This window comes from Cordyceps militaris (genome assembly GCF_000225605.1).
Source record: "Cordyceps militaris CM01 unplaced genomic scaffold CCM_S00002, whole genome shotgun sequence".
NCBI lineage: Eukaryota > Fungi > Ascomycota > Sordariomycetes > Hypocreales > Cordycipitaceae > Cordyceps > Cordyceps militaris.
In genome coordinates this window covers 4,346,127-4,371,059 of record NW_006271970.1, presented here as the reverse complement: position 1 = coordinate 4,371,059, position 24,933 = coordinate 4,346,127, and the positions used below count along the sequence as shown (strand labels likewise).

Sequence of the window (24,933 nt, the reverse complement as noted above, 5' to 3'; positions counted from 1 at the left end):
TCCTGCATCCACTGTAATTATCTGCGGACAGGGCTTAAATGGGGCGAGAGCCTCACTAAGCCCACTAGAACCTCGCTGCAAGTGCGCTGGCCGGGCCCCTGACCTCCGGACCATCCGAGTCCGGTATGTTGATAATAATTATTAAATCTCGCAGAGAAGAGAAGAAAGACGAGCGAAAAACAAGCATTCGTCGGCCCACTGACAAGCAAAAACCAGCCTCGTTCACAGTCCAAAATGTCCATGGTTGCCTGGGCATGGTTGCTTGGGTATACTTGAGTGACGATGTTTTTTTCTACCAGTAGTGTATCTCGTAGTGTATCTCGCATGAGATACCAAAGAATCAGTCCCTCATGCCTCCCTGCGCTCCTTGCAACCAATAATAAACTCTGTTTCAATCCCAGGTAGCTTTATAGAATCATGCACGCTGACCTGCTACTGCAGAAAATCCATCTCTTCCGGTGCCGAGTACCACCTCGACTCCTCCCCTTTCTTGCTCCGGCCCTTCCACCTGTCAACTCATCCCCATATTCCTTCTTCTTCCACATGCATTTGAGGCCCTGGCCCACCAGACCCTGGCATGACAAAGCAAATATCACGACAAATGCTTGGCAAAACTTGACCCTCGCAAACAAGATGGCAAGCCCCTGAGCCTCTGCAGCGCCGCGCCGCGCCGAGGCCACTGCGGAGTTGTGCAGCGGGGTTCATGTCGACAAGTACCTCGGCGCGGTAATAACCACTCGCAGGTACCTCTGGATGTCGGTCTTTGCTGTAAAATTATGAGTGCGCCGGACACGACGGAGAGCTACAAGTATCCGAACCCAGACTAAATTATAAATACGACTACAGACTTTTGACCTGTAGTTTTAGTTATGGCTTTATTAATAATGTTATCTTTGAGCCTCTTTTTTTCTTCACGCTGTACCTGGCAACACACATGGCTTCTGCTCCTTCAGTGACGACATGGAGCATCTGCCTCCATCTTGCCGCATCCGATCCCATCTCCAGATTCAGGGGCCAGAAGCAATCATCATCAGGGGCTCTTATTTTTGGTCTCTTTTTTTATGGCTTCGTCTTTGATCCCTGGAAACCCACCGCGACCTTGCCTGTAAGTTACTCGATCAAAAAAAGGTGAATTTACAACCCATCGAGAAATGAGTATTCTGGTAAAAGACACGCTTCGAAACGCCATGAACAAACCACTCTCATTTCTCCCATCCTCACAATGCTCAAACACGACTAGGCTGCCGGGTTTCAATTGCCTGTTCCCAAACCCAACACGAATCAGCACCCTTTCCTTGGCTCGGCGCGTCAGGGCCTAGTTAGTAGTTCTGCTCCTAGTTACTCAGGAGAATATTAAGATGGCGGCCTACAACCCGTCGTGCGGGCCAGGTTATCCCTCGGTCCTCGCTGTTGGGCTGAGACAGCACTGGCATGGAATCGTCGGTCATCTCATTCTTTTTCGCGCACGCACTTGTTGAAAAGAATAGGCACCCAACTATCCGCGCCACTGAGACTACAAATTATTGCCAGCTTGCTTAATCTTGGCACCGGCGATGTCGCATCGTTCCTCGTCCCGCAATAACGCTGTGGACACGAAGCCTCATCACCCGTACGCGGCTCCTCGGATTTACCTACATGCTCGGACTCGAAGCGCAAGCTCGAAGCGCAAGGCTCGAGGCGCCTCCGATGGATGGGCTCTAAAAGCTCTGATGAAAGGCGGCCTGGAGATTCGCCAGGCTGAGCGCTGATCGTTAGGCCCACCTGTCATTGTGGCTTGACCGAGTCGCCATGAAAAATTTACCTCGTTGTGTGCGTTTCCCTTTGAGTAGCACTATGCTATTTCAAATAGCAGGGTGTTCGCGACTCGCCAGCAACGCAAACCAGCCTGCTGTGCGGCCTCTTGCAAGGCATCATGCCCCAAACCAACGCAAGGAGTTGTGACCTGCATGAAACCCTTCATCAACCCCGTGTAGCAGTCACAAATGGATATCCATTGTAATAATTTGGGCTTTCTGTTCTGCGGGGCTCCTCTTCAGTTAGTAACCACCGGGGAAAGTAGACCTGCGTCTTGCCAAGGCCTTGCCAGCTCTGTGCCGACCCTGAGACGAGCTCAGACATCCCTTCGCGGCATGGATGACAACTCTGTTTTTCGCCAAGCCGTATTTACAGCCCAGAACCCCAAAAGGTCAATTCATAACTAGTTAGCCAAGCGCTTCCAAGAATCCGTGGCACAGCCCCATGCCTGGGCAATTTAGGCGTCTATGTGCGCGCAAGCCATCTTGGCGCCGCCATTTCAAACCTCGACCAGGCTGGCTTTCTTATGTATTTGCAGAGACTGTGTTGGCAGTCTGCCATGTGGGATATTCTACTGGTGTAACATGGTCGTATTTACCGTCGTCTCGTTGCGGGAGCGTCCCGGTATTGGGTTAAATTCTGTCAAGCCCTGCGACACGTAGTTTTAGTAATTAAGCTGTCTGTCTGGTAGGGTACACATCGATGATACGCTTTGAATAGCCAACCACGCTTAAACGCTCAACATAAAGAGGAAATGTCCAATAGATACCTGAATATACCCAAGGAAACCCTTTGTTCTCGTGTTGGCGTTTGTCTCACCCCGTAGTTAACGCGGAGATAGGGTAACTGGTCGTGCAGCCGCGGCCTCACCACCCAAAGTTGGTGGGGTCAGATCTCGTAGTGGACCACCACCTCAACTTTCAGAAGTACCTACGCGCTTAACCATCAACTTCTCACAATGTACATATAAGCCAGCATACTCCCATCCGAGGCACATAACCAAACAGCCAATACACCGCCAACCAACCACGTCAGTCCAGCGCCTGGGGACAAAAAACGCACAAACATCTCCACCGCCACTGCGGCATGGCTTCATCACAACTCGGCCGGCCGCGAACGCCGCCCAACCGCGCGCGCGAAATCGCCGCCTCTGACGACTCGGACAGCGAGGGCCGCTCCTCCGACGACTCCCTCGAGGATCTCTCCGCACTCCTGAGCGGGCGTCGTCCCCAGGCCACGCCTCGCGACGCCAGCCAGCTCCTCGCGACGCCGTACGCCAAACGCCGCGCCGCCCACCACATGCCGCCCGCGGTCGGCACCACCACCACCATCCCGCGGCACCGCTTCGACCTCAAGGCGCTCGCCAAGGACGCGCGGCGCGACACGGCCCTGCAGGCCAGCTCGCTGCGCGCGCGCGAGCCCGTGCGGGACCAGTCTGCGCCGTCCACACCCAGCGGCGGTGTCCCGTTTGGGGACCTGGTCCTCGGTGATAACGGCAAGGACGCGCACAAGATCATGCGCGCGGTGCAGAGGACCGACCCGGGCCACCAGGAGATGCGGTACTGCTTCTTCCGGCCTGATTTCGAGAAGGACCCGCCGTCGCGGCCGCCGCCCGAGGCGCTCGAGGGCCCGTGGACCCTACTCACCAAGGGCAACCAGCGGGTGCGCGAGCAGAACCTCGTGGCCGGCGTGCCGTTCAACATCGCATCTAGCCAGGGCGCCATGCCGGAGAGCATCTTTCTATGGGTTCTGGACGAGATTTCCACGGTCAAGTCGCCGGTGTCGCGCGCGGAGCTCTGCAATCTCGTTGCCGTCTGCCCCGAGCAGATTGCGTCGCTGTTCACGCCGGCTCTTTTGAAGACGTTATGGGAGAGGATTGGAGCGCAAGACGCGTCGATGGACCGTGGAACCGTCAGTGTCTCCAAGGTTAGCGAAGATGTTTACAAAGGCAGGGACTGGGGGCCCCTCATCGCTATACTATCGCTCCTCAAAGACATCGCGTCAGCTCTGCCATGCGAAACTAGAAAATACGCGTTGCAATCACTACTTCGAATGGCCATGGACAGGATCATCATCTCGAACCTCGACATCGGCAACCAGTTCGAATACACAATCAAAGTCCTCATCGACACCATCCTTCCCGAAGATTGGGACTCATTTGTAAGTCTCACGTATGCCCTACACACCGCACCCACTAACAGCAGCAGTGCCACGATACCTGCGCCATTCTCCTCAGCAACTTTTCCTCGCAGTGCATCCGCATCAACACCCTGCTCTGCCTCCCGACCAGTTCGCCGCGCGCCCACGACATGCGCCGGCGCCTCGCCGTCACGTTTCTCTTCCAGGACGCCTCCCTCGCGCGCCGCGTGCCCGAGGAGGTCGTCACACTGCAGGCCGTCATTGACCGGCTCGACCGGCCCGACTTCCGGGTCGGACCGGGCACCGAGTTTGCCGAGCTGCGCGCGGCCATCGTCATGCTCGACATGGCCGTCGACGACGGCTCCGTCCTGGCCTGGCCGCACGCCGACGCCGAGGACCAGTTCAACGCGAGCGTCGACGAGCTCGCCGCCCGGCTCAGCGACATCTGGCGCCGCATCAACGACGCCGGCATGAAGCTCGCGCGCACCGAGGCCAAGTCGGTCGTCGAGTGGGTGCAGAAGCGCGTCACCCACACGGTCCGCACCCGCCGCAAGCGGGCCAAGAGCGTCTTTGACCTCCCCGGCCAGGAGAGGCAACAGAAGCGGGACCTGCCCAGGCAGCAGGAGTTTATGAAGAACTTCTTCAAGAAGAATATGCCCGCGCCAGGGCCGACAGCGAAGCAAGAGCTAAAATCGGAGCCTCAGCTGGCACCGCAGCCAGAAGCGAAGCCAAAGGCAGAGCCCGCGCTGAAGCAGGAGTCAAGGTCAAAAGCGGAATCAGAGGAGGTATCGGAACAAGAGGAGATTGTCATGGAATCTATTGTAGTCAGGGGTGGATAGCGTCGCCGGCTACTGTTTCTGTAACAATTGAAATGGCCAATACCATGTGTACGACAACTAGCAAGATACCCGAGTTTTCAACGACGAAACATCACAATTGTAGCGGGACCAGACCCATAGGAATGTTTATGATACAACCTCTAAGCTACAGATATAATAAAAAGAGTTCAAAAACCAGGCCAAAAACAATGCAGACGATGAGGAACATGGGCAACTTGAAGTGTGTGCCACTCCCCGGCCCAGCCCAAGCACTTTATTTGCTTTCTGGGAGCCAGTCACCACGCATTTTCCAGGGGTACCATCTATTTCCAACACGAGGGTGAGGCGAGGATTTAGTCGAAGAACTTGCGGTTTTCATTTTTCCCGAACAAGGACTCGCGAACGGCAGGGGCAGCCGATTCCTCGAGCAACTTGAGGCGGGTCTCAAAGGTGTTGTCAATCTCAATCTTGCCCTTGGAGCCGACAACAATGACACCACCAGCACTGCATCGACCTGTTAGCAAACAGACCCCCACGATTCAAACCTTGTCTGCAACCTACCTGGCGTCTGGTATGGGGTTCTCCTCGTCGAGGGTCACCTTGACGTCCTTGCCCAGCTCCTTCTTATACGTCTTGGCGGCGTCGTCAAGGGCCTTCTTAACCACGTCGGCATCCTTACCGCGGGCGCGGACCTGGACGTCGGACTCGTTCATCGTGTACAGGCCCTCCAGGACCAGGGCGGCCAGCAACTTCTGGTACTTGGCCTTGTCTTTAGTGCCGTCGGCCAGCTGCTTACGCGTGGTCTCGTATATGCTGTCCAGCAGCTCCTGGCGGGCGCCGAGCACCTTGAGGCGGGTCTTGTTGGAGACGGTCGAGCGCGTAATCTGCTGCGACATGGTGGCCTGCTTGAACTTTTTCTCGTACGTGGCGTCGATCGAGTCCGTCTCCTGGCGCACCAGCTTGGACTTCTCAATCTCAAACTCCTCGTTGGCCTTGATCTCAATCTCGCGCGCCTTTTCCATGGCCTCTTGCTTGATAAAAGCCGTCATCTTGCGAAGCTCATTGTCGACCTGTTATTTCGAGGGAGAGACCGTGTTAGCTGTGCGAGTTCTTCATTCGTAGCGAGAGCCGCTCGGCTCCAGCGGCGGGCAATGGCGATGGGAAGAGATGAACAATGCCCTCGGCTGCCCACGCCACGCGGGGGGATCGTTGCGCACCTGCTGGTCGGACAATGCGTGTTGCGACATGCTGGCGATTGTGTATGTGCCGTGGCTTGCTGGTGAGAAAGAGGCGTGATGGAGGGGACGAGATCGTAGAAACAGGCCGTGATTGTCGATGAATCGCCGAACAGTGCAAGCAAGTGGCCGGTTGCTGTCGTCAGTAGGTGGTGGAGGGTGGAGTGTTGTAGCCGCAAGGAAGCTTGTGCCGCCAGCGGCCAGCAGCTGCACCAGCCCACCAGCCACAGTTGCGGCTTTAGGTGGTGGCTCAGCGCGCCGTTGGCCAGCAGCGACAAGCCTGGAGCTGCTTCGACAGTGAACGTCCGTGGTCATGTCAGGTGATGGCACCAGCCACACTCTGCCCAACGCGCTGTGGCGCTTTGACCCAGAAATCGTTACGGGTCATGTTGTAATTGAAGTGCAACGCAATGTCCACCTGCATTCCCCATACGCCGTAACTACCTATGTCCACCACATCAGGTGCACAAGTCCTTCCCTATTGCTCCCTTCACCGTTAGATTTCGCCCCGGCTCCTCTACCGCTCGATACCTTTTCCCTCTCGCCAGGACATCTCGTACTACTACAACGCTACCCGCCGAGCAGGGCCCTTCGCCGCCAGACACACCCGGATTAGTGTTGGTCCTAAGAGCAACGTCTCCGAGACCGAGCAGTTCCCTCTGCAGATACCCTGGGAATACTGTGGCGCCTCTCATGCGACGATACTAACCGCGCCCATCGACCTATCCGACGCCGGATGTTGGCTACCCCCCAATAGCGCAATGGAGCCGTTTGGCGGCATCTCCCCTGGCGGGAGCATTGCTGTACGTACCCGGCGGCCTCTCTGCTTGGAAGGGCGTGCTAATGCGAAGAATCACAGCTAGGAATTATTGTCGGCCTCATGTCGACGAGTGTGCAGAGCCTGGGGCTGACGTTGCAGCGCAAGTCGCACATCCTCGAGGACGAAAAGGGCCCGCACGACGTCCGCCGCCCGCCTTACCGCCGCCGCCGTTGGCAGGTCGGCATGGGCATGTTCATCGTCGCCAACATCCTCGGCAGCTCGGTGCAGATCTCGACGCTCCCGCTGCCGGTCCTCTCGACGCTGCAGGCCGCCGGCCTCGTCTTCAACTCAATCTGCGCGACCCTAATTCTCAGCGAGCCCTTTACGCGCTGGTCGCTTGCCGGCACCTCGCTAGTCACCACCGGCGCCATCCTTATTGCCGTGTTTGGCGCTATACCATCGCCAGCCCATAACCTAGACGAGCTTCTGGTGCTCCTGGCGCGCAAGCCCTTTATCGTGTGGATGATCCTGCAGGCGCTGTTTGTGGTGGTGCTCGCCGTGGCTACCGATGTGACGCATAGAATATCCAGCATCTCGCACAGCTCCCGTTTCCGGCTCATCCAGGGCATCTCGTATGGTGTCATAAGCGGCGACCTGTCAGCGCACGCGTTGCTTTTTGCCAAGTCGGCCGTCGAGCTGGTCATCAAGACTGTCGCTGGCAAGAACCAGTTCGTGTTCTGGCAAGCCTGGGCCATTGTTCTGGCGCTCGTCACGCTGGCTCTGTGTCAGCTTTATTACCTACACCGGGGCCTCAAGCTTGTCTCAACCTCGGTCCTATATCCCCTCGTGTTTTGCGTTTATAACATAATCGCCATCTTGGACGGCCTAATATACTTTAACCAGACAGGCTTTATATCACCGCTGCGGGCTTGTATCATCAGCCTGGGTACGGTGATTCTTCTGAGCGGTGTTCTTGCCCTCTCATGGCGTCTCAGCGACGAGCAGCATGCCCCTGGAGTGGGCCAGTCTACACTGGCACCCGGTCTTGGCATGGTAGAAGATACGGAAGGTGAAGAGGAATCGCTTCTCAGCGGAGAGGCGACTGCTGAATCTGAAGAGACGTTCCCATCCTATAATACTTTTGGCGCTGGCGAATCGACGGCCATGACGCCTACCAAGAAGACGTTCCGGTGGGCAGAGGACGCCGAGATCTGGGGCGAGCTAGAAGACCAAGAGCACCCCAAGTCGCCGGCAGGGCGTCTGCGGGCAGACACCATGCCGGGTCTTAACGAGTCTACAGGTCTCCTGCACGGTGTTCGCAGAGCCGCGAGCGGCGGCACGACGACGATGCCGGAAGAAGGCAGCACACACTCGGACCCAGCAACGCGACGGCCAGCGCGGCGGCGGCGCAAGAGCACTGGATTTCCCGGGCTCGTCGCACGTCGGAACCTCAAGAAGCAGGATTCCTTCCTCGGCGAATCCGTCAGCAGAGTACTGTCACTCCCGTGGTGGAAAACGAGTAACAGGCGGGCCTCCCCTACAAATAGCGCGCCCCCTGCCGCAGCCGAGGCTAACACGCCCGCGGGACGAAACGAGTCCCCGGTATGAATGGCATCATGATGTATTTTCTTGACTCGTTCATTTCTTAGAAGCATACGGCGTTGGATAGGTGCATACAATCGTCATAGATATCGTGGTGATGTGGTCCAAGTAGCACCCACCTAGCGGGGGGTCGAGGGACCTTGGATAGAAGCAGAGACTCGAAGCCCCAACCTATTGCATTGCACCTCGGCGGTATTTTCTGTCTACGTCGAGACTCTTTTTACGTACCATTAGATAATATGAATTATAACGATGACCTTTGACTTGAGGCTGTTGTATAACAACTGAGTGACTATTTATTCTGCGCTAGTCGAAGTAATGATGCATGACTTGGGAGCGAATCCTGATTGAAGCCATTGCGGGTTGAGCAGCTAAGATGGTTACACAGCTTAGCCTAGAATTGCTGATAGCCGGACTTGTCGTCAATGTGGCGGTACCGCTCGCGCTCTTTGCGGACCTTGAGAAGCGCGGCAATGGACAGGATGAACAGGGCATCGACGCCTGTGGGCGTGTTAGTGGTCGTTCTGGTACCAGATCTGGCAGAAGACTGGATGGCATGAAAGACTTACCAACCATACCGAAGAGGGCAGTGAAGATGACGTCGAGTGCAATGTTGGCAAAGCTCGAGATGGACGTCGCACAACCTCGGAGCAGTGCCGCAGCGGCGGGGCTCGGGCACGTCGAGTCGGTGATAAACGCCGGCGTGGAGGCGTTGACATAGCCGCAGCATCCAAACTAGATCAATCCCGTCAGTTTATTTGTTCCCCTCGCCCATTCTAAATTCTTGCCATGACCGGCGGTCGATCCGTCTTACCGAAGTCTGAATCGCCGACTGCACCGACGGGTCCTGGTCCAGGTAGGTCGGGTAAAAGGTCTCCTTGACGCGCAGCGTCATGACCCAGAGCACGACGCCCAGGCACAGCGTGAAGATGGCGCAAAAGGCAATCAGGTAGCCGCTGAGCTTGAGCACGGAGCGGCCCTTGGAGGCGAGCCCGACGAGGGTGAAGACGAACGTGGCCAGGATGATGCTGGCGTTGGCGATGCCGGCGTCGAGCGGGAACTCGCGGTAGAGCAGGTGCCGGACGGCCTCGCGCCCGTCGACGGGCTCCTGGCCGAGCAGGCCCTGGACGACGAGGCAGAAGCCGAGCTCGAGCGCGCCGGTGGCCAGGAAGAGGATGTTGATGGCCAGCGTGGCCAGCAACACCTTGTCAGGCATGGCGGCGGGCGGGAAGAGGGGGGGGGGTTCGACGTGAGGTTTCGTAGCCGGAGTGGTGAGATTTGCTATCGGGATTCGGGGGTAAAAAGACTGTCGTCGACGACCGGCGTCTAAGGGGGGGAAGAAGTAATTGGATTATAGATGGCAGCAACCACCAGGACACATGAATAATACTAGTAGCGAGATCAACCCGGCCGCGAGAAACACCACATCAAAAAAAAACGAAGGATCTACAAAAAAGGTTCAAAAGAGAAGAAAAGGCAGAAGTAACAGTGCAAAGGAGTAGAGGAGGCGGGCAGGCCCAGCAGGACCAGCGGGTTCATGGAAGGGGCCATCAATTTCAGATTTATGTCACTGTCCTTTCTTTTTGCTACACGTTTCCTGCCAAGTATCAAGGGATGAGGGTATATAGGAAATGGAGCCCCATCATGGGCATTTTGGGCGGGTGCCAAAATCTGTATGAGATTGCGTTTCAGGACTGTGGTGGTGAGGCATGGGGGGGGGAGGTGGACCAATCATGGGCAGGTAAGCGACGAAAGTGGTCTTGTTCTGGTTTTAATTTTTCTCGCTTCGCATCTCGGAGACGGATATAATCCTTTGTTGCTCTCGTCATTGAGAAGTCTTGGTTTGGTCAACACGTTGGGGTGGTTAGCAACGGGAACCTGTATTTGGAGGTGGAAAAAATACGCGAGGGTGAGATGGAGCCGGTCCCGTACGGGTAATCTTGGATGGACACAGAGGAAGAACTAAATCGAACCGCTTGTCGCGCGTACTTTTTATTGCCATTACCGGTCTCTTTTCTGAAAAGAAACTCGCAACTGATAAGATTCATGTACAGTGCAAGGAGGTACGTCATCGGAGGTCAAATGTTGGAGGAAGCGGACGGGTGCCACAACATCGGGTACACATGCTCGAATCGTCACAGACCAGCCACTCGGGAACAGGCGAACCCGCGAATCATGCTGCAGCTATTCAAAATCCCAGGTCACCCTGTCCTTTGAATGTAAAAGGATGATGAGCATTCCTTTGCCGAGGCGTCGGGTCTTACTATCGATGCATAATATGTAGCCATTCACGGCATATGAGGAAGATGAAAGAGGCAGGCATAGGGTAGCCATGATCGTGTTGCTCAAGCCATTGACACACATCTTGCGTAGCCCTGTACACGAACCACCGATGTTGACGGGCACGGGGGATTTTGCAGGGAGAGATGACCTCCACAGAAGCCATCACATGTCACCTGTCGAGTTGAAACCTGGCTATGGTAGGTATGTAGCGACGTTCGTTCATAGTTCGTGGCAAGCTTCCTATTGTCGTTTGACTCCAACTCCCCGGGACAGGGGCCAAGTTTGCTAAGTTCAACGCATCGCCCGCCACGACAATCTTTTGCGTTTCTTGAATCGTTTCCCGTTCGTGTCCGTCCCCCTTTCAAAAGTCAATAGCGACGACGAGGGGCACCGGCGGGGGGGGAAGTTGGCAGAAGCTGCAGAGAGATCAATGGGAACGCGTACGCCAATGCACAAATGATCTGCTACATGTTTGTGTACGGCGATTTTCGGGGCCCCTTTTCAATCCTTTCAATATCCATGACATTTTGTTTTTCCCCATCATGGGCTCGACAATGAGTCCGTTTGTGCATGTCTTGCTGACAACGGCCGCCCTTCGTACCAGCCACCACAGGGCCATAGCTTCACAAAAAAACGCCAGGTACTGCAAGCGCTGCTTTTGATATCTCCAGTACATTGAGAAATCAATACGCTCGAGAAAAAAACGCTTCCTAGCCGTTTCTTCAACGCAAAAGGGCTAGCCTGCCATTCAAGCCAAGTTCGGATGTTCGGCGAACCAGTGATGGACGAACTTGGGGGGGGAGGGGGGATGGGGTTTGCTGACAAGGCAGCGTGCCCAGCCACACCTACTCGCACTGTGCAGACAAGTTGGAAGCAAGCGCTGAAAAACAAGGGCTCCACGAAAAGCGCATTATGCATGTAACGGGGACCGCGTTGCCCCGCCTCGTTCCATTCCAGCCCAGCCGTTGGGTGTTTGCCTCGCCGCAGATCCCTCTCCACCAAAATTCTGTAGGAGGTACTAAGGTACGTACAGTACATTGGTACCTACATTGCAGAGTAGTGGAGTGGACGATGCAACAGGTTGCTGGATAGGCAGGCCTTTGCTCCCAAAATGACCTTGTCCTCTTCTTTTTTTTTCTCATTTGGTTTTTTTTTTTTTTTGTAAAATTGAATAGATAGTTATACAGGACCCGGCATTTACTTGCAGCCTCTAGGCTCTGACAACCGTGTCAAGTGCTGAATTCTGGCCGGGCGAGTGTGTGTGGGTCCCCTGACACCTGTTGGGATGGCTGTTCTAGTTACCAGTACAGATTATTACAGCCTGCAAACCATCTGTAACTATTTGTTGTACTTGGTTGCCCAAATAGTAAAGGTACATTGTCACCTCTAACTATTGTCAGATACACTGCAACGACAAGCACAAATGCTCGCCGAGCCGCAAAAAATCAATAGATGCATCCTTACACGACCCATCAATCCATCTTGCAAATTCCCCGACCAACCTCGTATACTGACTGGTAGCGCCGCTGGCCGAGCCACGCTCCACGTCGGCTGAAGCCCCGTGTCTCCTCACCACGACCGCAGCACGTTGCACGCCTGAGACTTTTGGTTCCAGCTTCTGCGGCCAGGCATGGCATATTATTAGTTATCATCAACGATGCTTCAAGCCCTTGCCCTTGCCCCGTTCATCTGTGACTTTTTAATAATTAGGCTCCTGGTTAGTTACCTAGTATTATTCTGTACTCGGTGTTCCTCGTTAAGCTGCGTCACCCTGCGAGTAATCTGTACAAGTTACGCCTTTGGCAGCACCTGGGTCGTCAATTAGAAGCCGCCAACAACATAACTAGAACCTAGTTAGACTCTGCCAATCTGCAGACATCGATAGAGTGAGCACAAATCCACTCTACATACCTCTGCATCAACACGCATCTCTTCAACTCAGCTTGACAATGCTGCCTCGGACCTCTTGCCTCAAACAATGCCCAGCCGCGTCTCTCCAATATCACTCGGCGTGCAGTTCATTCAAGGAATAACCAGCTACGTCTTGCGCCTTGCGCCTATCTTTTAACTACAAGTATCCGTAACTATGTACATAGTACCGAGGTACGTATCCGTAGCCTGATTTTGCCTGCTTGCCTGTTTGCACCAACGATCCTGGCAACGTTCCTGTGCCGTTTGGCCGCGTTCTGGAACCTCCCCAGCTCGGATAGCTTCTAGGCTGTCATTCGTGAGCCCTGCGGGCTTCCATCTCCTCCATTCGTTATTAGGTAGTTATATTATTACTTTGCGAACCACCAATCCCTGGTGCCCCCACAGCGCTGCTTCCATCCATGCCTGCGCGGACATGTGCCGTGCGCTTCGTTGACATCCATCGGACCTTGCTGAATCCTGTTGCACATAGATGTAACTAGGCTTTTGCCTTGCTCCTCAACCTCACCCTTGGCTTCCAGGGGCCGCGACGTGACCACCTTCTTAATTACCGACAATCGAGATTCTTCGTCATCACCTTGACCTTGGCTGCTTGGCACTCTCCCGTCTGACTATCCCCAGCCTGATCTCCTCGTGTGATCCGCTCATAGCAGCCATCATCAAACACGCTGACACGCTTTTGCTTACATCCGCGCGCACCTGTGTCAAAGCCAAACGCTTTTCGCCATACTCTGTACTCGGTACTCGTGTCCCATCAGCCTGTTCGTTCTTGTCATGTACCTTTTGTACTGATAGTCAGACATTTCGCTCAGCGTTTGTGCACAAACGTGCGCCGACAACCTTGGCCTCGCTCCCGCCGCCTCGGGTCTGGGGATGAATCAGACAATGACGGTACGAGTACTCCGTACTGATGCCACGCTGCACCGTGGTCTCAAATCCTGCACGGTCGCACCGCCGCGGCGCGGATTTCGTGGCACCCGAGCTACTCTGGCTGGTGGGCATTCTCGTCGCCCAATAATCATGTACCTGCGGTCCAAATGAAGGAATACGCAGGCCGCTAGTGCTCAAAACCGTACAGTGCCGCCAGACAGGGCAGGTGGACAGGCGAAAGAAAAAGGTTCCGCCACTCAGACTGTTCTGATAATCAAGCTCATTCGCCTGGGGGTCTTTCCATAGTCCACTGGGCGGGCGCTGCCTCCGCTTGGCAGTGGAGTGAAATGCTTGCTGGCTGAGCATAACTAGCGCGAACAGCTGCAGGTTGCGGAGACGTGATGGTGGTCAAGCGTCGACGTGAACAATGGCCTGATGATCAACGCTAGACGCGAGAGTGAGACAGACCCTTCCTTCCTTGCCACCAGCTGTCCAGCTCTCTCGCGGCGATTCCGAGTAGTTAGTTAGTTAGCGCACAAATGTGTCGACAAGTCATTGTTTCCAGGCTGGGGCGGTTGTCAAAATTAGAAGCCTGGCAGCTGTGTTGCGTTTCTGGTGTGCCATTCGTTGAGTGGTGGTGGTGGAAAGTTGCAGTTGGCCCAGCCTCAGCTGTGGAACCGCCGTACCTAGCAGGGTGCTAGCGTGCTTATTAACTAGGTAGTGACTCTGGACAGTTATTGGCACTTAATTGAAATGTCTCAATACCAGTGGCGGGCAAGTGCTGGCGGCGTGGTGCATGGGATACCGGAAATTCCAGTACCAGGAGACAGTTGCGCCTGTTTGAGCCTCAACAGGGGTTAGTACAAGACGACTCGATGGTAACTAGAATGGTCAAAGTACAGCTGATGATGTGCAGCATCCTGGTGAGGAAGATCAGGGCTGAGAGGAGATAAAAAGCCTGGTGGAGGGCCGGGCAACAGGTAGCCCACTTCAAGGCGGCAGAAGAAGTGCTTGACAATGATGTGACTAACTACTGGTAATTAGAGTGGTAATTTTCTTGGGAGTGATTACGGAGTCGGAGCAGAAAGTGTGGTTCGGCGTAGAAGACAGCGTACATACGGCGTGAATGAGATGACAAGGCTGAGCCTAGGTTGGTGGTCGAGGCGACCAGTTGGGTGGACGAGATAAAAGTGGTAGGGATGATGGAAATCGTTAGCACGAGATGTCCAGGTAAGATACTTGACAAAGGTAGCAGGAAGAAGATCGTTTGCTGATGCCCTTTTTTTGTGGACAGTGAGGGTTGAAAGCCAGTCGGCAGTCGGATGACAGCCGAATGCCTCTTGGAGCAGGTTTGGGGGCGCAAGATGGCTTCTAATAGGGGCCAGCTTGGAGGGTTGTGACAAGGGAATCGAGGACCGCTAGCCTGGCAGGTGGCGGTTTAGCGGGCTACACTTTGCAGTAGCGGCATCCACAGGTGCCATGGCGCACCCATGACCGCTACTAAAGCTTAACCCTTGCAGTGGACACTACCAGTATCCGTACAGCGGCAGGAGTGGCGAGTCTAGTTACAGTTTGAAGGGCCGGAGATGCTGGAGGTTGGAGAACCAAGCTCAACAACGCGCTGACCACACACACACACACTGCATCCTTTTACACCTGCTCAGCCTCACACTGTGCGCACTGTACGAGCGGAGCACGCACACAAGCGCCCCGACATGTACATCTGCATGCCAAAGACGACTTGCACGCTACCGGCTAATCAGAGCTATAACAAATTATGCGATATCCCCAGTAACGGGTACGTACCTACCTGCCATACCAGCTTTGCCAGCTTTGCCAGCCTGGTCTCGTCCCCAGCTCCGGGCACAGCCCACGCCACGCTCGATACAGAAAGAGCTGCCCGCCCACCTGCTGGCCGCCTGCCTGTGCCTGCCATCCGCATCAAAATTAACCCCCAAATATTTTTTCCGTTGCCAAACCAAACCTGGTTTGTTTCTCTGCGACACACGGGCTGCTCCCTCCTCCGCTCGACAGCCAGATCCAGTATAGATCCATCGGCACCACGCTCAAAGCAGCATCTCCACCACTTGTTACCTTTTCCAGCAATACATTTCAACGTGATACAACGGCTTCCAAGCTTAATTCACAATCTCGCTTGCTGTATTTTATTTCGACTGCCCGACCCTGCCGCATAGCGACTCCCCCGCAGCCATGGCCGACATCACCGACCAGCACGACCAGACCTCCCCTCACGACATTGACGACGCAAACTCGGTCGGCAATGGTAGCGCTCCCTCCGAGTCTCGCGGTGTCAAGCGACAACGTCCCACGCCAGCCGACGATGACGACGACGACGACGAAAAGGGCGGCCGTGAGCGTCGCAAGATTGAGATCAAGTTCATTTCGGACAAGTCTCGACGCCACATTACCTTTTCCAAGCGCAAGGCTGGTATTATGAAGAAGGTCCGTCACTACGACAATTCTCCCTCGTGTCCTGCTCACCCTCTCGCGGCGACGTCACTCCATCTCGAAAGAGAAGGCAGCCGTTGACCGTTTTGCTTTTTGCGCGCCATCCGTTGTCGCATCCACCTCGCATCCATCCATTGCCAAGCTCCCTTGCCGCCGCCGCCTCCAAGTCTTCTCCTGCTGACTCTGACCCTCTTGGCTTACGAGCTGTAGGCTTACGAACTGTCTGTTTTGACGGGCACTCAAGTTCTTCTCCTCGTCGTCTCTGAGACTGGTCTGGTATACACCTTTACCACACCCAAACTCCAACCCCTCGTCACCAAGGCCGAAGGCAAAAACCTCATTCAGGTACGTTCCGCAAACACATCTACTCGTGCGGCCGGCGCTCGTATTACTGCGAATCGCAGGACGCGTCGCAGTGCGCGTTGCACGACGCCGACCATGGCAACTATTCTAAAACGCGCCGCTAACCTGTATTTCCAGGCCTGCCTCAACGCTCCGGAACCTGCAGCCGGCGGTGAAAACGGCGTCGACGGCGGGGAGGGTGGCGACTCACCCGAGGAGTCTGGTTCGCATATCCCTCCCCCGCCCAGCCGCCCGGGCATGGCTCAGAACCCTTATATGCCCAACATGCCCAACATGCCTCTCGAAGCCCAACAAGCCATGGCGTACCAAAATTACGTGCAGCGCAACCAGGCCTACGGCTCGGGCATGCCGCAGCAGCCTGGCATGGCTCCCAGCAGTCACCACCAGTCTTGAGCTTGGGACTGATGCATGATTGCAGAGATCTGGCTTGACAGGACTTGCTCGGAATGAAACGGGCCAAGGTCTTTTTTTTAATGGCGGACATGGGATTATATTACGCGGGACTTGGGTGAGATTTCTCTTGAGGTTTCTTTTGGCGTTGATGCAGTCTTGATGTGCTATTGTGACTTACTTGCTGGCTACTGTTGCGGCCGCATTCACTTTCTTTTGTCTGGCTATGTATTGTGCGTTGAATGTGCAACAAGAAAAACAGCCACAGGGGCAGTAAAAAAAAGACAGCGGCATGGATTTGCGCTGTGCCTCGACGCCACAAGGCAAGCAGAGCCGAGGCCAGCGTTTGGCACAGGTTCTCGGAAGCTTGGGGTTGAGATGAGCGGGCATGGTGGTGGTGGATGGGATCAGCTGTGTATACTGAATGAAATGCATCACGATGGGTTTAAATTGCAAGCATCGAGTGCGAGGTGTAGTCGGAGTGTAGGCGCGCGTCAAGGGCACGCAAGGTGGATGGCGATGAAATTAAGGTGAAATCTTGGCATCAATCTATCGTGGATGCGTGACATGACGAGATGCCGTGCTATGACCTGCACAGGCAGCCAGAAAAGGCAAGGTTGGATGAGGTTGATGCATCTTACTCGATTCGTCCACGTCTCAGACGATGAATGGGCGGGCGGCCCTGCGCGTGCGTGCGTTGCCAAGCTTAGTTTAGATGGAGGACGAGGGAAAAAAGAACTCTGCAGACCCGAATCAGGCAAACGTTTCCGCCTCTTGTCCGTCTTTAACCTGATTGGGGAAGCGCGTACGCCGCATTCGCATCGATAAGGCGGAGAGCGGTGTGTGTGTCGAATCAGGAGAGGAAAGTGAATGCAGAGCGAGACAGTCGAGTTGCGCAAGAGACAAACACATGAGCTGTGTTGCTTTTTGTGACGAGGGTGACGAGGATGGCTTTGGTGATGATGGATGATGTTGTTGCTGGCGGAAGTGGGAACCTGGCGTCGCAGGGGGCTGGCGAGACGGGGTCGTTGGATGGAGACTTGCACGTGGCAATAGAATGAGACAACAACGGGAAGCAATATTCGAGAGGAACCGGGCATCGGACGGCGGCCGGCTCATGATGGTCATGTCGGCTCAAGAGTGAAGCGCTGGGTTGCTGGCCGAGCGTGTGGGCCGACGGTCTACGGATACGGCCCGCGTTTACAGGCAAAAGCCCACATGGACAGACGGGAAGGTTACTGGCATTCGTTGCAGAGGAACAAACAAGACAGCAAATCAGTGCTGGCATACCTGCTCGCACAGCCATCTTCCCAGTGAGGCATTACTCGCAAGAACAGGTGAGGCTTGCCATGTGGCTGGTGCTGTGGCTGTGCCGCCCTGGGGAACAGATTTATTAATAGTTATTAGCGCGAGCATGTTTGAGAAGGTTTTTGTGTAAGTAGTGGCGTCGCATGTACCGGTACTTTGGGCTAGGAAATGGCATGAACAATCCGAGGGCAGTAATGCAGTAATACAAATATCTACAAATAGCTGCAAATATATGACAAATTGGGAGACAATTCAATTATGGCTTCAAGTACAGAGCCCTGCAGCGACAACTACAAACAGCTGCACATATATGACGCATTGGTAGATGAATCAGGTATTGCTTCAAGTACAGTGCCGTTGGCAATTGATGACTGAGATGGCCAACCCAGACACTGACTGTATGTACGGCTTCTGGAATCGCAGACACATGGCCAGCAACAGCACATTTAAAATGGCATCGCTGCCAAATGTGAATGCCATGTTCATGTAGAGAAAAATTAGGCCTCGTCATCGCTTCCTCTCAATGTAAAGCCTCAAATTTGCTCTCGGCTTGTCGACTAGTAATCTCCTCCAGCATTTCCAGCATTGAGCAATCTAATCTCGAGGCTGCCAGAGCCCATGTATGGAGTAGAGTGACAAGTACCGGTACCTACTGCTCCCCACCCCCACCCCCGCTCCACCAACATCCAGCTCGTCCCTCCAGCTCCCTTAACCCCTTAACAGTTGCCCGTCAAAAACGGTGCTCCATCTGTTAGCGTCCAACACACATCGCTTGCGGCTTCCTTGGATCCGAGGAAGGTCGTGCAGATTCGGGAAGCCATGACCTTTTTGTGGTGCAATGGTGGTGTGAGCACGTGTTTCACTCCTTCATACCCCCGACAACCTTTGTACGAAGATTAGAAAAAGAAGTGTTAGACACGACGCCACGTTTGTTCGAAGAAGGACGGCATCGACAGTGTCCGGGTTTTCGAAACCTGACATATCTTGGCGAAGAATTGCATCCGACCAGGCATATATTTTGACTCGGCACCTCGCTGGTGGCATCTTGACCAGTGCAGACAGCAAACCGCGAACCGCAAACTGCAAACCGAAAATACTGACTGCTGTACGACGACTCTTCACTTCGCACACTCCATCATGAGCTTTGCCCCCCGCCACGCCGGCCACGCGGAGATGGACATGGACATGGGCTCGTCCAACTCGACCCAGCAAGGCGGTTCCTCCATGATGGCCATGGTCTTCCAGACGCAGACGGCGACGCCGTTGTACGCCGACGCCTGGACGCCGCGCAACTCGGGCGCCTACGCCGGCACCTGCATCTTCCTCATCGTGCTGTCTGTCGTCGCGCGGCTGCTCGTCGCTCTGCGCGCCACGCAGGAGGCGCGCTGGCTCGACCACGACGCCCAACGCCGGTACGTCACCGCCCGTGGACGCGTGCCGCTCGCCGAGGCCGTCGCGCACGACCCCGAAGCCAAGACCATGGTGCTCTCGGCCAATGGCGCCGAGGAGACGGTTGTTGTTGTGGCGCGCAAGGACGCTGCCGCGCGACCCTGGCGCTTCACCGTCGACCCGGTGCGCGCTGTTCTCGACACGACGATTGTGGGTGTGGGCTATCTCTTGTAAGTTGTGGCAGCATATGAGACGGTATGGGACAAAGACTAATGTGAGATAGGATGTTGGCGGTCATGACGATGAATGTGGGCTACTTCATGTCGGTCCTCGCTGGTGTGTTTTTGGGTAGTCTGGCGGTCGGTCGCTTCGGCGGCATGATGGATCACTGAGCGAGTTGGAAAGTTTTTGGGTTTGTTGGATTTCAGCTCGGACAAGTTCTATATTTCGTATATTGGCATGGCGCAGCGTTGATTGAGTAATATGAACCGATTATTGTAACTGAAAATTTCGTGTCGAATTGAGTCGTTGGGATATCAGGACGACAAACGGCGCAGGACTTGCGAAAAGACCAAGCATAAGCACGAGAAATGATTGGCTCAGCATTTGCAATGCACGTATAGAAGACGGTTCAACTGCATGACTTTCTGCGACGGCGGAATTCTCCAGTTGTCGTTGGCGACGAACAACAACTGTCGCCCGAGGTGCAAAATGAATCGCCTGACATGTTTCTATAGAGGCCATTCATGCAACGAAGCCCCCATTGGCAATACTGAAACGAGAGTGTTTAGGCTGAGCGTTGGATCGTGAATGACTGTTATAGAAGACAATCAAGAATTGGGTTGCTTTTCGCTTATGTAGGCGGCTCGTACTGGCACAAATGGCTGGCTGGCAATGCCTTCTTGGCAGGACGGGCAGACGTCCGCGGGCACGGGCCCTACATCTTCTCTCGCGTGTGTTGCGTCAAGACTGGAGCAAAATTCTTCTAGCATTGACGACCTATCTATACTCGTATATGTGTCTTGGGAGCCTGCCTACTGACAAGACTGAATAACTGAAGCCTATCAGTATCGAGAACGTGACTGTAGAAAGGCACACAGGAGGGGAGGGTTTCACCCGAGAAGGTTATGGAACGCACCTAGTACGGTGAAGTGCAGGTACGATTTCGCTACTGAGGTTTTTCCTGTCCTCGCAAAATCATTGAGGTACTACATGGCATGCCTCCGTATCAAAGCTTGCTGTGCGTGCTGGCATATCTCTCCGTGCGCAGTCTTTTCCCCTCCCTTGTGTCGTTTTTGTTACTCTATCGACATCTCGCACGAACTCTACCCAGAACCGGGGAGTGAGTACTCTGTAGTACAAGGCAAGGCAAGGTCACCTTTTGGGCTCGTTGGCCGCCGATACGATCAACTGTTTTGCAACAACGTTTCTCTCAACGCACACCAACGTGGCGGCAAATGACAATTTTTTTTCCCTAGTATATATTGTACAAGGCGGGAATATTGATGGGGCAAACCCAATTGCGCGGCCCTGTGCATGTAGGCTGCGTTGAGGCCAAACTGCCCCCCGGAGCCTCGTGGGCGCAATACGCGACTGGCTGTGAAGGAAATTAAACCAGGTCTTGTTTTGGAAATAGATTACGTGACACGCACGCAGAAGAAGAAGAAGAAGAAGAGGAAAAGAAACTGCCAAGGAGGCTCGGGTCGAGGGGGCCGCACGGGAAGGCGCCGTGAACAACGGCCACGATTCGCACAATGAGATTGTGTGATTTCTAGTTGATCTCGATGTCAGAGAAGGCGATTTTCTTTTATATCTTCTTTTTTCTTGGATACATCAGTCTGGCTTCTTTCGTTTCTCCCAACTCCCCACCATGCACACGACGTGCAATATACAACTTACACGCCCCCCTCTGCCTTGTCATCTCCATCATCAGCCATCCAGCCCGCCACCGCCTCGTTCCCCGTCGCTTGTCCTCCTCCCAACCTGTGCATCCCCCCATTTTTCCTCATTTTTTTTTCATCCCATCTACTTATGCACACTGCACATCATCTCCGCATTGTGGAGTATTTTTCGCTTCTTCTCCCCATCGCGCATCCCCCCCCCCTCTCTCTCTTTGTTCCGATTTCCCCTAGGGCTGTTTCAAACATTGGCCGGAAATTTTTATTCAAGTCCCCCATCGATTTTAGTATTCCCCGTTGGAGCTTGAGCTGCGCAAAGAAAAGAAGAGGGAAAAAAACCAGGGGGGTGGCCTCGTCGTCCTGGATGATGATCCATAATATATATGAAGACACACACTTTTTTTTTTCTTTCCGTGGTTCAGCACGCCCCTTGCTGCCCAACTAAACGGAAAAGGAACTCCCTGTATCCGCGTCTGCGAGCCATTTTGACGTGTCAACTTGTTGTTTTTCCCTTGTTCTGCCTGTTCTGGCCCCTTCGGTGAGGCCATACTCGGGGTGGGCTCGTGGGCACCGAGCCCTGTCTTTTTGTTTGATCACTCGGACATTAAGTCTGCAGAGTGTTGGCGCCGTTGGATCTGCCCTGTGTGATGATGCTACAAGTAACCGGACCATGCTCTTTGACTCTGCCACGTAGACCTATGTATTCCTCTTACTACTTCTTCAAAAACGACACTCCAAAGAAAACGGTGTGGGCATGAGACGTGGGACGAGTTCAGCAAAAAAACTACTCGTCATCTTTTCTGAACAGCAGAATAAAAGCGACGGTGAAAACTCGGGACACCCTCGTTAATTCCATGAATGCTGAACCCCTCGAGTGGGCTTGTGCGCAGAGACATGCATGTTATTCGAGCCGTACTAAAGAAAAAAACCAGACCCCCCCCGGGCGAAACCGTCCCATGTAACCCTTGTTCAGCAACGAGCACGACAGGGTGCGGAAACGACGAGCAAAAAAGTAACACACAGACAGGTTCATGATGAGAATCCTTTGGGTTTTCCCTTGCTTCTCATTCTTAGTCTTCTCCAGTTACGAGCCAAGCCTTGAGAACCATACAAACCGAAAACCATGCAAACGCTGCCCCGACTAAAACAAGCGCACCCATCCGCACCACTTGAAAATACAAGGCTGATGATATCCCACAACTACATGTTGGTAACCCCCTCCGAAACATTGGCTCCTGCAACAAGACGTAAACAACAAGTTGGCATCCCTTGGCTCGGTACAAAGTCGTGCAACGTTCCACGAGGGCCTTTTTCTTCGTGTAGGCGTTTTCTTCTGACTCGGGAAACAAGTCCATCGTCATAGCCCGTCGAGTCACACACACACAGCCACCATGGCCTGAGAACCAACCCCAATTCCCGCAATGCATCAAAAAGGGAAAAAGTCTACAGGTATACGGATATGCAGATACACAACGACACATGTGCCACGTGGTACGCATACAAATTCACTGACAGCCCTGAAATACCATGCTACACCAGAGTACATGTGCCGCGTCGTACATATAAAAGTCACTGACAGCCGCAAATGGAAGTGGTACAAATATTAAATGAGACTACCACTGGCAGCCAAGTAATATACCAAAGCAATAAAGACATTCAAGCCCAGACAAGGAAAACCCCAGTCCAAAATCAACCCATCGCCAGAGATCCCAAAGTCGTGTCATAACCATAACCCCCAAACTCCAACCGAACAAGTCTGTGGCCGTCACGCGGCTCGGTCCATTATGTAAACAATAGCTAGCTAGTCACGCTCGCGTTCCCCTTGCCGGCGAGTAGTTTCCGCGTTCTGGTCCCCTGTTCGGTTCTCGCAGCCCTTGACAAGGCGATGTCGCTGTAGCAAACAAAATTAGCGCGAGGCACATCAGGCGAGTTGAATTGGAGCCTACCTTGAGAGCATCCTTGCGAGAAAAGCTCTTGCTGCAGTAGTTGCAGGGAAAGGGCTTGACGTCGAGATGGATCCGCTTGTGACGCTTCAGGTCGTGATTGCGGCTAAACGACTGGACACACTGGTCGCACTTGAACGGTCGCTCAGTATGTGATTGTTGGGGACCCGCATGGTTAGGGTAGACCATTTGACTACCGTAGCCGTGGTGGCTCATGCCAGGAATCATGGACATCTGGCCACCGGGGTGGTGCATGTTGGACATGACGGTGCCGGGTAGGGATTGGCTGTAGGCGCCATAGCGGTAGTTGAGGTTGTTGGGGAGCGAGCTGATGCCGCGTGCGCCGGGGCTACCCGTCGTGGGCGAGGAATGGGTTGGCGAGTGCTGAGCCGGCGGATACGACGAGAACTGCGAAGGCCCGGACGTGGCATAGTAGCTAGGGTTGCTGCCAGGACGCGTATGAGGGTGAGCGTAGGCGTGGGCGAAGCCGTCCGAGTGAGCCGTCAGAGGCGACTGGGAAGGAGGCTGCGAGGCCGTGGCCATGAGGCCCTGGTGGTGAGAAGCGCCCGTAGCCATGCTGTGATGATTGTGCGTGACGTAGTGCTGCTGTTGGCTCTGGTCAAAGGGAGGAGGTGCGAGGCCGTCGGGACCAGCAGGCGACTGGGTAGTTCGCGGGTTGCTAAAGGCCATGCTGTTGGTGCTGGCGCTATCCGTGTTGGCGCCATTGGCGCTGGAGCTGATGCTCTGGCGGGCATATGGCGAGCTGGGCAGCGGTTGTTGGCCTGGGGGGTAGTTGCTGTGGTTGCTCCAGGAGCCGCTCCATGAGGCGGCGCCGCTGGCGCCGCCCTGCATGGGGGCGTTGTTGCTGTTGTTGTGCATGGAGCCGCCAAAAGTGTAACTGTGCATGCCTTGGTGGTGCTGCGAGGTTTGTGATCCGCCAGTGTGGACAGAAGAAAGGCTAGGGCTGAGGCCGTCGGTGGTTCCTTCAGATGGGGAGGTCGCTGTTAGCTGCTGCTCATGTCATGGTAGACCAACGGTTGCGGCTCGTGAAGACGCCGTGGCTTGGAGGCGTGCGCCAAAGGACAGCACGTTGATGCCTGCAGACGCGGCAAGTGGCACTTACTTGGAATCTCGGCGTTGGGAGGAGGGAGGGAGAATGCTGGAAGGGAGCCAGCGGCTGGACGTCTTTGGGAGAAGCTGGTGATGCCTTCCATTTCTGGGCCAGAACGCATACGTGGCGGGGACCGAGACGTTGGATGTGATGACGAGAAAGAGGAGGCGCAGTGATTGCGAGAGCCAAAGGCAGTCTCGGCAAGGTGTGCAAGGTGGGATGATATGCGGATGCGTGTCGGTCAAGGTGGTGATGATGATGCGATGGTGGCGATGTGGTGTTGTGACGGTAGCGGGCAGTGGTGGTTGCGTGTCAAGTCGGACAAGATGGGGATATCTTGTTCAATATATAATTAGCCAAGGAGTTGGACGAGTTGGGAAGCTACAAGCTAAGTCTCGTGCTCGATGATGGAGGGAAAGGAAGTGCGAAGTGGGGAGACTAAGTAGTCGCGACGAAGGACGAAGGAGAGCAGGAAAAGAAGAAGGAAGCCGAAGCCTGTCTGTACCCCGGCGTGTGGCATGCAGCTGAAGCGAGTCCAACAAACGCAACGGAGAGTGACCTAGAAAGAATTAGTAGTTTAGTGAAGGAGGAATCCACTTGTCAAAGTACGGGAGAATTGTCCTCTTTTTTTT

At 54.6% G+C, this 24,933-nt stretch overlaps 8 protein-coding genes across 8 annotated transcripts; 4 read left to right on the top strand and 4 right to left on the bottom strand.

Annotated features, from left to right (window-relative positions):
* Positions 1-1,513: 1,513 nt before the first annotated feature.
* CCM_03297 (uncharacterized protein) lies at positions 1,514-1,768 on the bottom strand (the record flags this gene model as incomplete). Its single annotated transcript, XM_006668448.1, has 2 exons — positions 1,514-1,584; positions 1,636-1,768. 2 exons carry the CDS (start codon positions 1,766-1,768, stop codon positions 1,514-1,516), a joined length of 204 nt encoding a protein of 67 aa, XP_006668511.1.
* Positions 1,769-2,378: 610 nt separating this feature from the next.
* On the top strand, positions 2,379-4,772 carry CCM_03296 (uncharacterized protein; the record flags this gene model as incomplete). The annotated part of the gene is made up of 3 exons (XM_006668447.1): positions 2,379-2,452; positions 2,835-3,954; positions 4,002-4,772. 3 exons carry the CDS (start codon positions 2,379-2,381, stop codon positions 4,770-4,772), a joined length of 1,965 nt encoding a protein of 654 aa, XP_006668510.1.
* A 332-nt stretch (positions 4,773-5,104) lies between these two features.
* CCM_03295 (ATP synthase subunit E, putative) lies at positions 5,105-5,998 on the bottom strand (the record flags this gene model as incomplete). The annotated part of the gene is made up of 3 exons (XM_006668446.1): positions 5,105-5,255; positions 5,313-5,821; positions 5,969-5,998. 3 exons carry the CDS (start codon positions 5,996-5,998, stop codon positions 5,105-5,107), a joined length of 690 nt encoding a protein of 229 aa, XP_006668509.1.
* A 749-nt stretch (positions 5,999-6,747) lies between these two features.
* On the top strand, positions 6,748-8,354 carry CCM_03294 (DUF803 domain protein; the record flags this gene model as incomplete). Its single annotated transcript, XM_006668445.1, has 2 exons — positions 6,748-6,789; positions 6,846-8,354. 2 exons carry the CDS (start codon positions 6,748-6,750, stop codon positions 8,352-8,354), a joined length of 1,551 nt encoding a protein of 516 aa, XP_006668508.1.
* Positions 8,355-8,742: 388 nt separating this feature from the next.
* CCM_03293 (tetraspanin) lies at positions 8,743-9,887 on the bottom strand (the record flags this gene model as incomplete). Its single annotated transcript, XM_006668444.1, has 4 exons — positions 8,743-8,849; positions 8,918-9,083; positions 9,163-9,629; positions 9,836-9,887. The coding sequence occupies 4 exons, from the start codon at positions 9,885-9,887 to the stop codon at positions 8,743-8,745; spliced, it is 792 nt and encodes a 263-aa protein (XP_006668507.1).
* A 5,258-nt stretch (positions 9,888-15,145) lies between these two features.
* Positions 15,146-16,655, top strand: CCM_03292 (MADS box transcription factor Mcm1; the record flags this gene model as incomplete). Its single annotated transcript, XM_006668443.1, has 4 exons — positions 15,146-15,473; positions 15,640-15,893; positions 16,110-16,244; positions 16,380-16,655. 4 exons carry the CDS (start codon positions 15,146-15,148, stop codon positions 16,653-16,655), a joined length of 993 nt encoding a protein of 330 aa, XP_006668506.1.
* Positions 16,656-19,097: 2,442 nt separating this feature from the next.
* CCM_03291 (Ctr copper transporter) lies at positions 19,098-19,741 on the top strand (the record flags this gene model as incomplete). Its single annotated transcript, XM_006668442.1, has 2 exons — positions 19,098-19,579; positions 19,633-19,741. 2 exons carry the CDS (start codon positions 19,098-19,100, stop codon positions 19,739-19,741), a joined length of 591 nt encoding a protein of 196 aa, XP_006668505.1.
* Positions 19,742-23,048: 3,307 nt separating this feature from the next.
* On the bottom strand, positions 23,049-24,404 carry CCM_03290 (C2H2 finger domain protein, putative; the record flags this gene model as incomplete). Its single annotated transcript, XM_006668441.1, has 3 exons — positions 23,049-23,138; positions 23,194-24,173; positions 24,314-24,404. The coding sequence occupies 3 exons, from the start codon at positions 24,402-24,404 to the stop codon at positions 23,049-23,051; spliced, it is 1,161 nt and encodes a 386-aa protein (XP_006668504.1).
* Between the last annotated feature and the right edge of the window lie 529 nt (positions 24,405-24,933).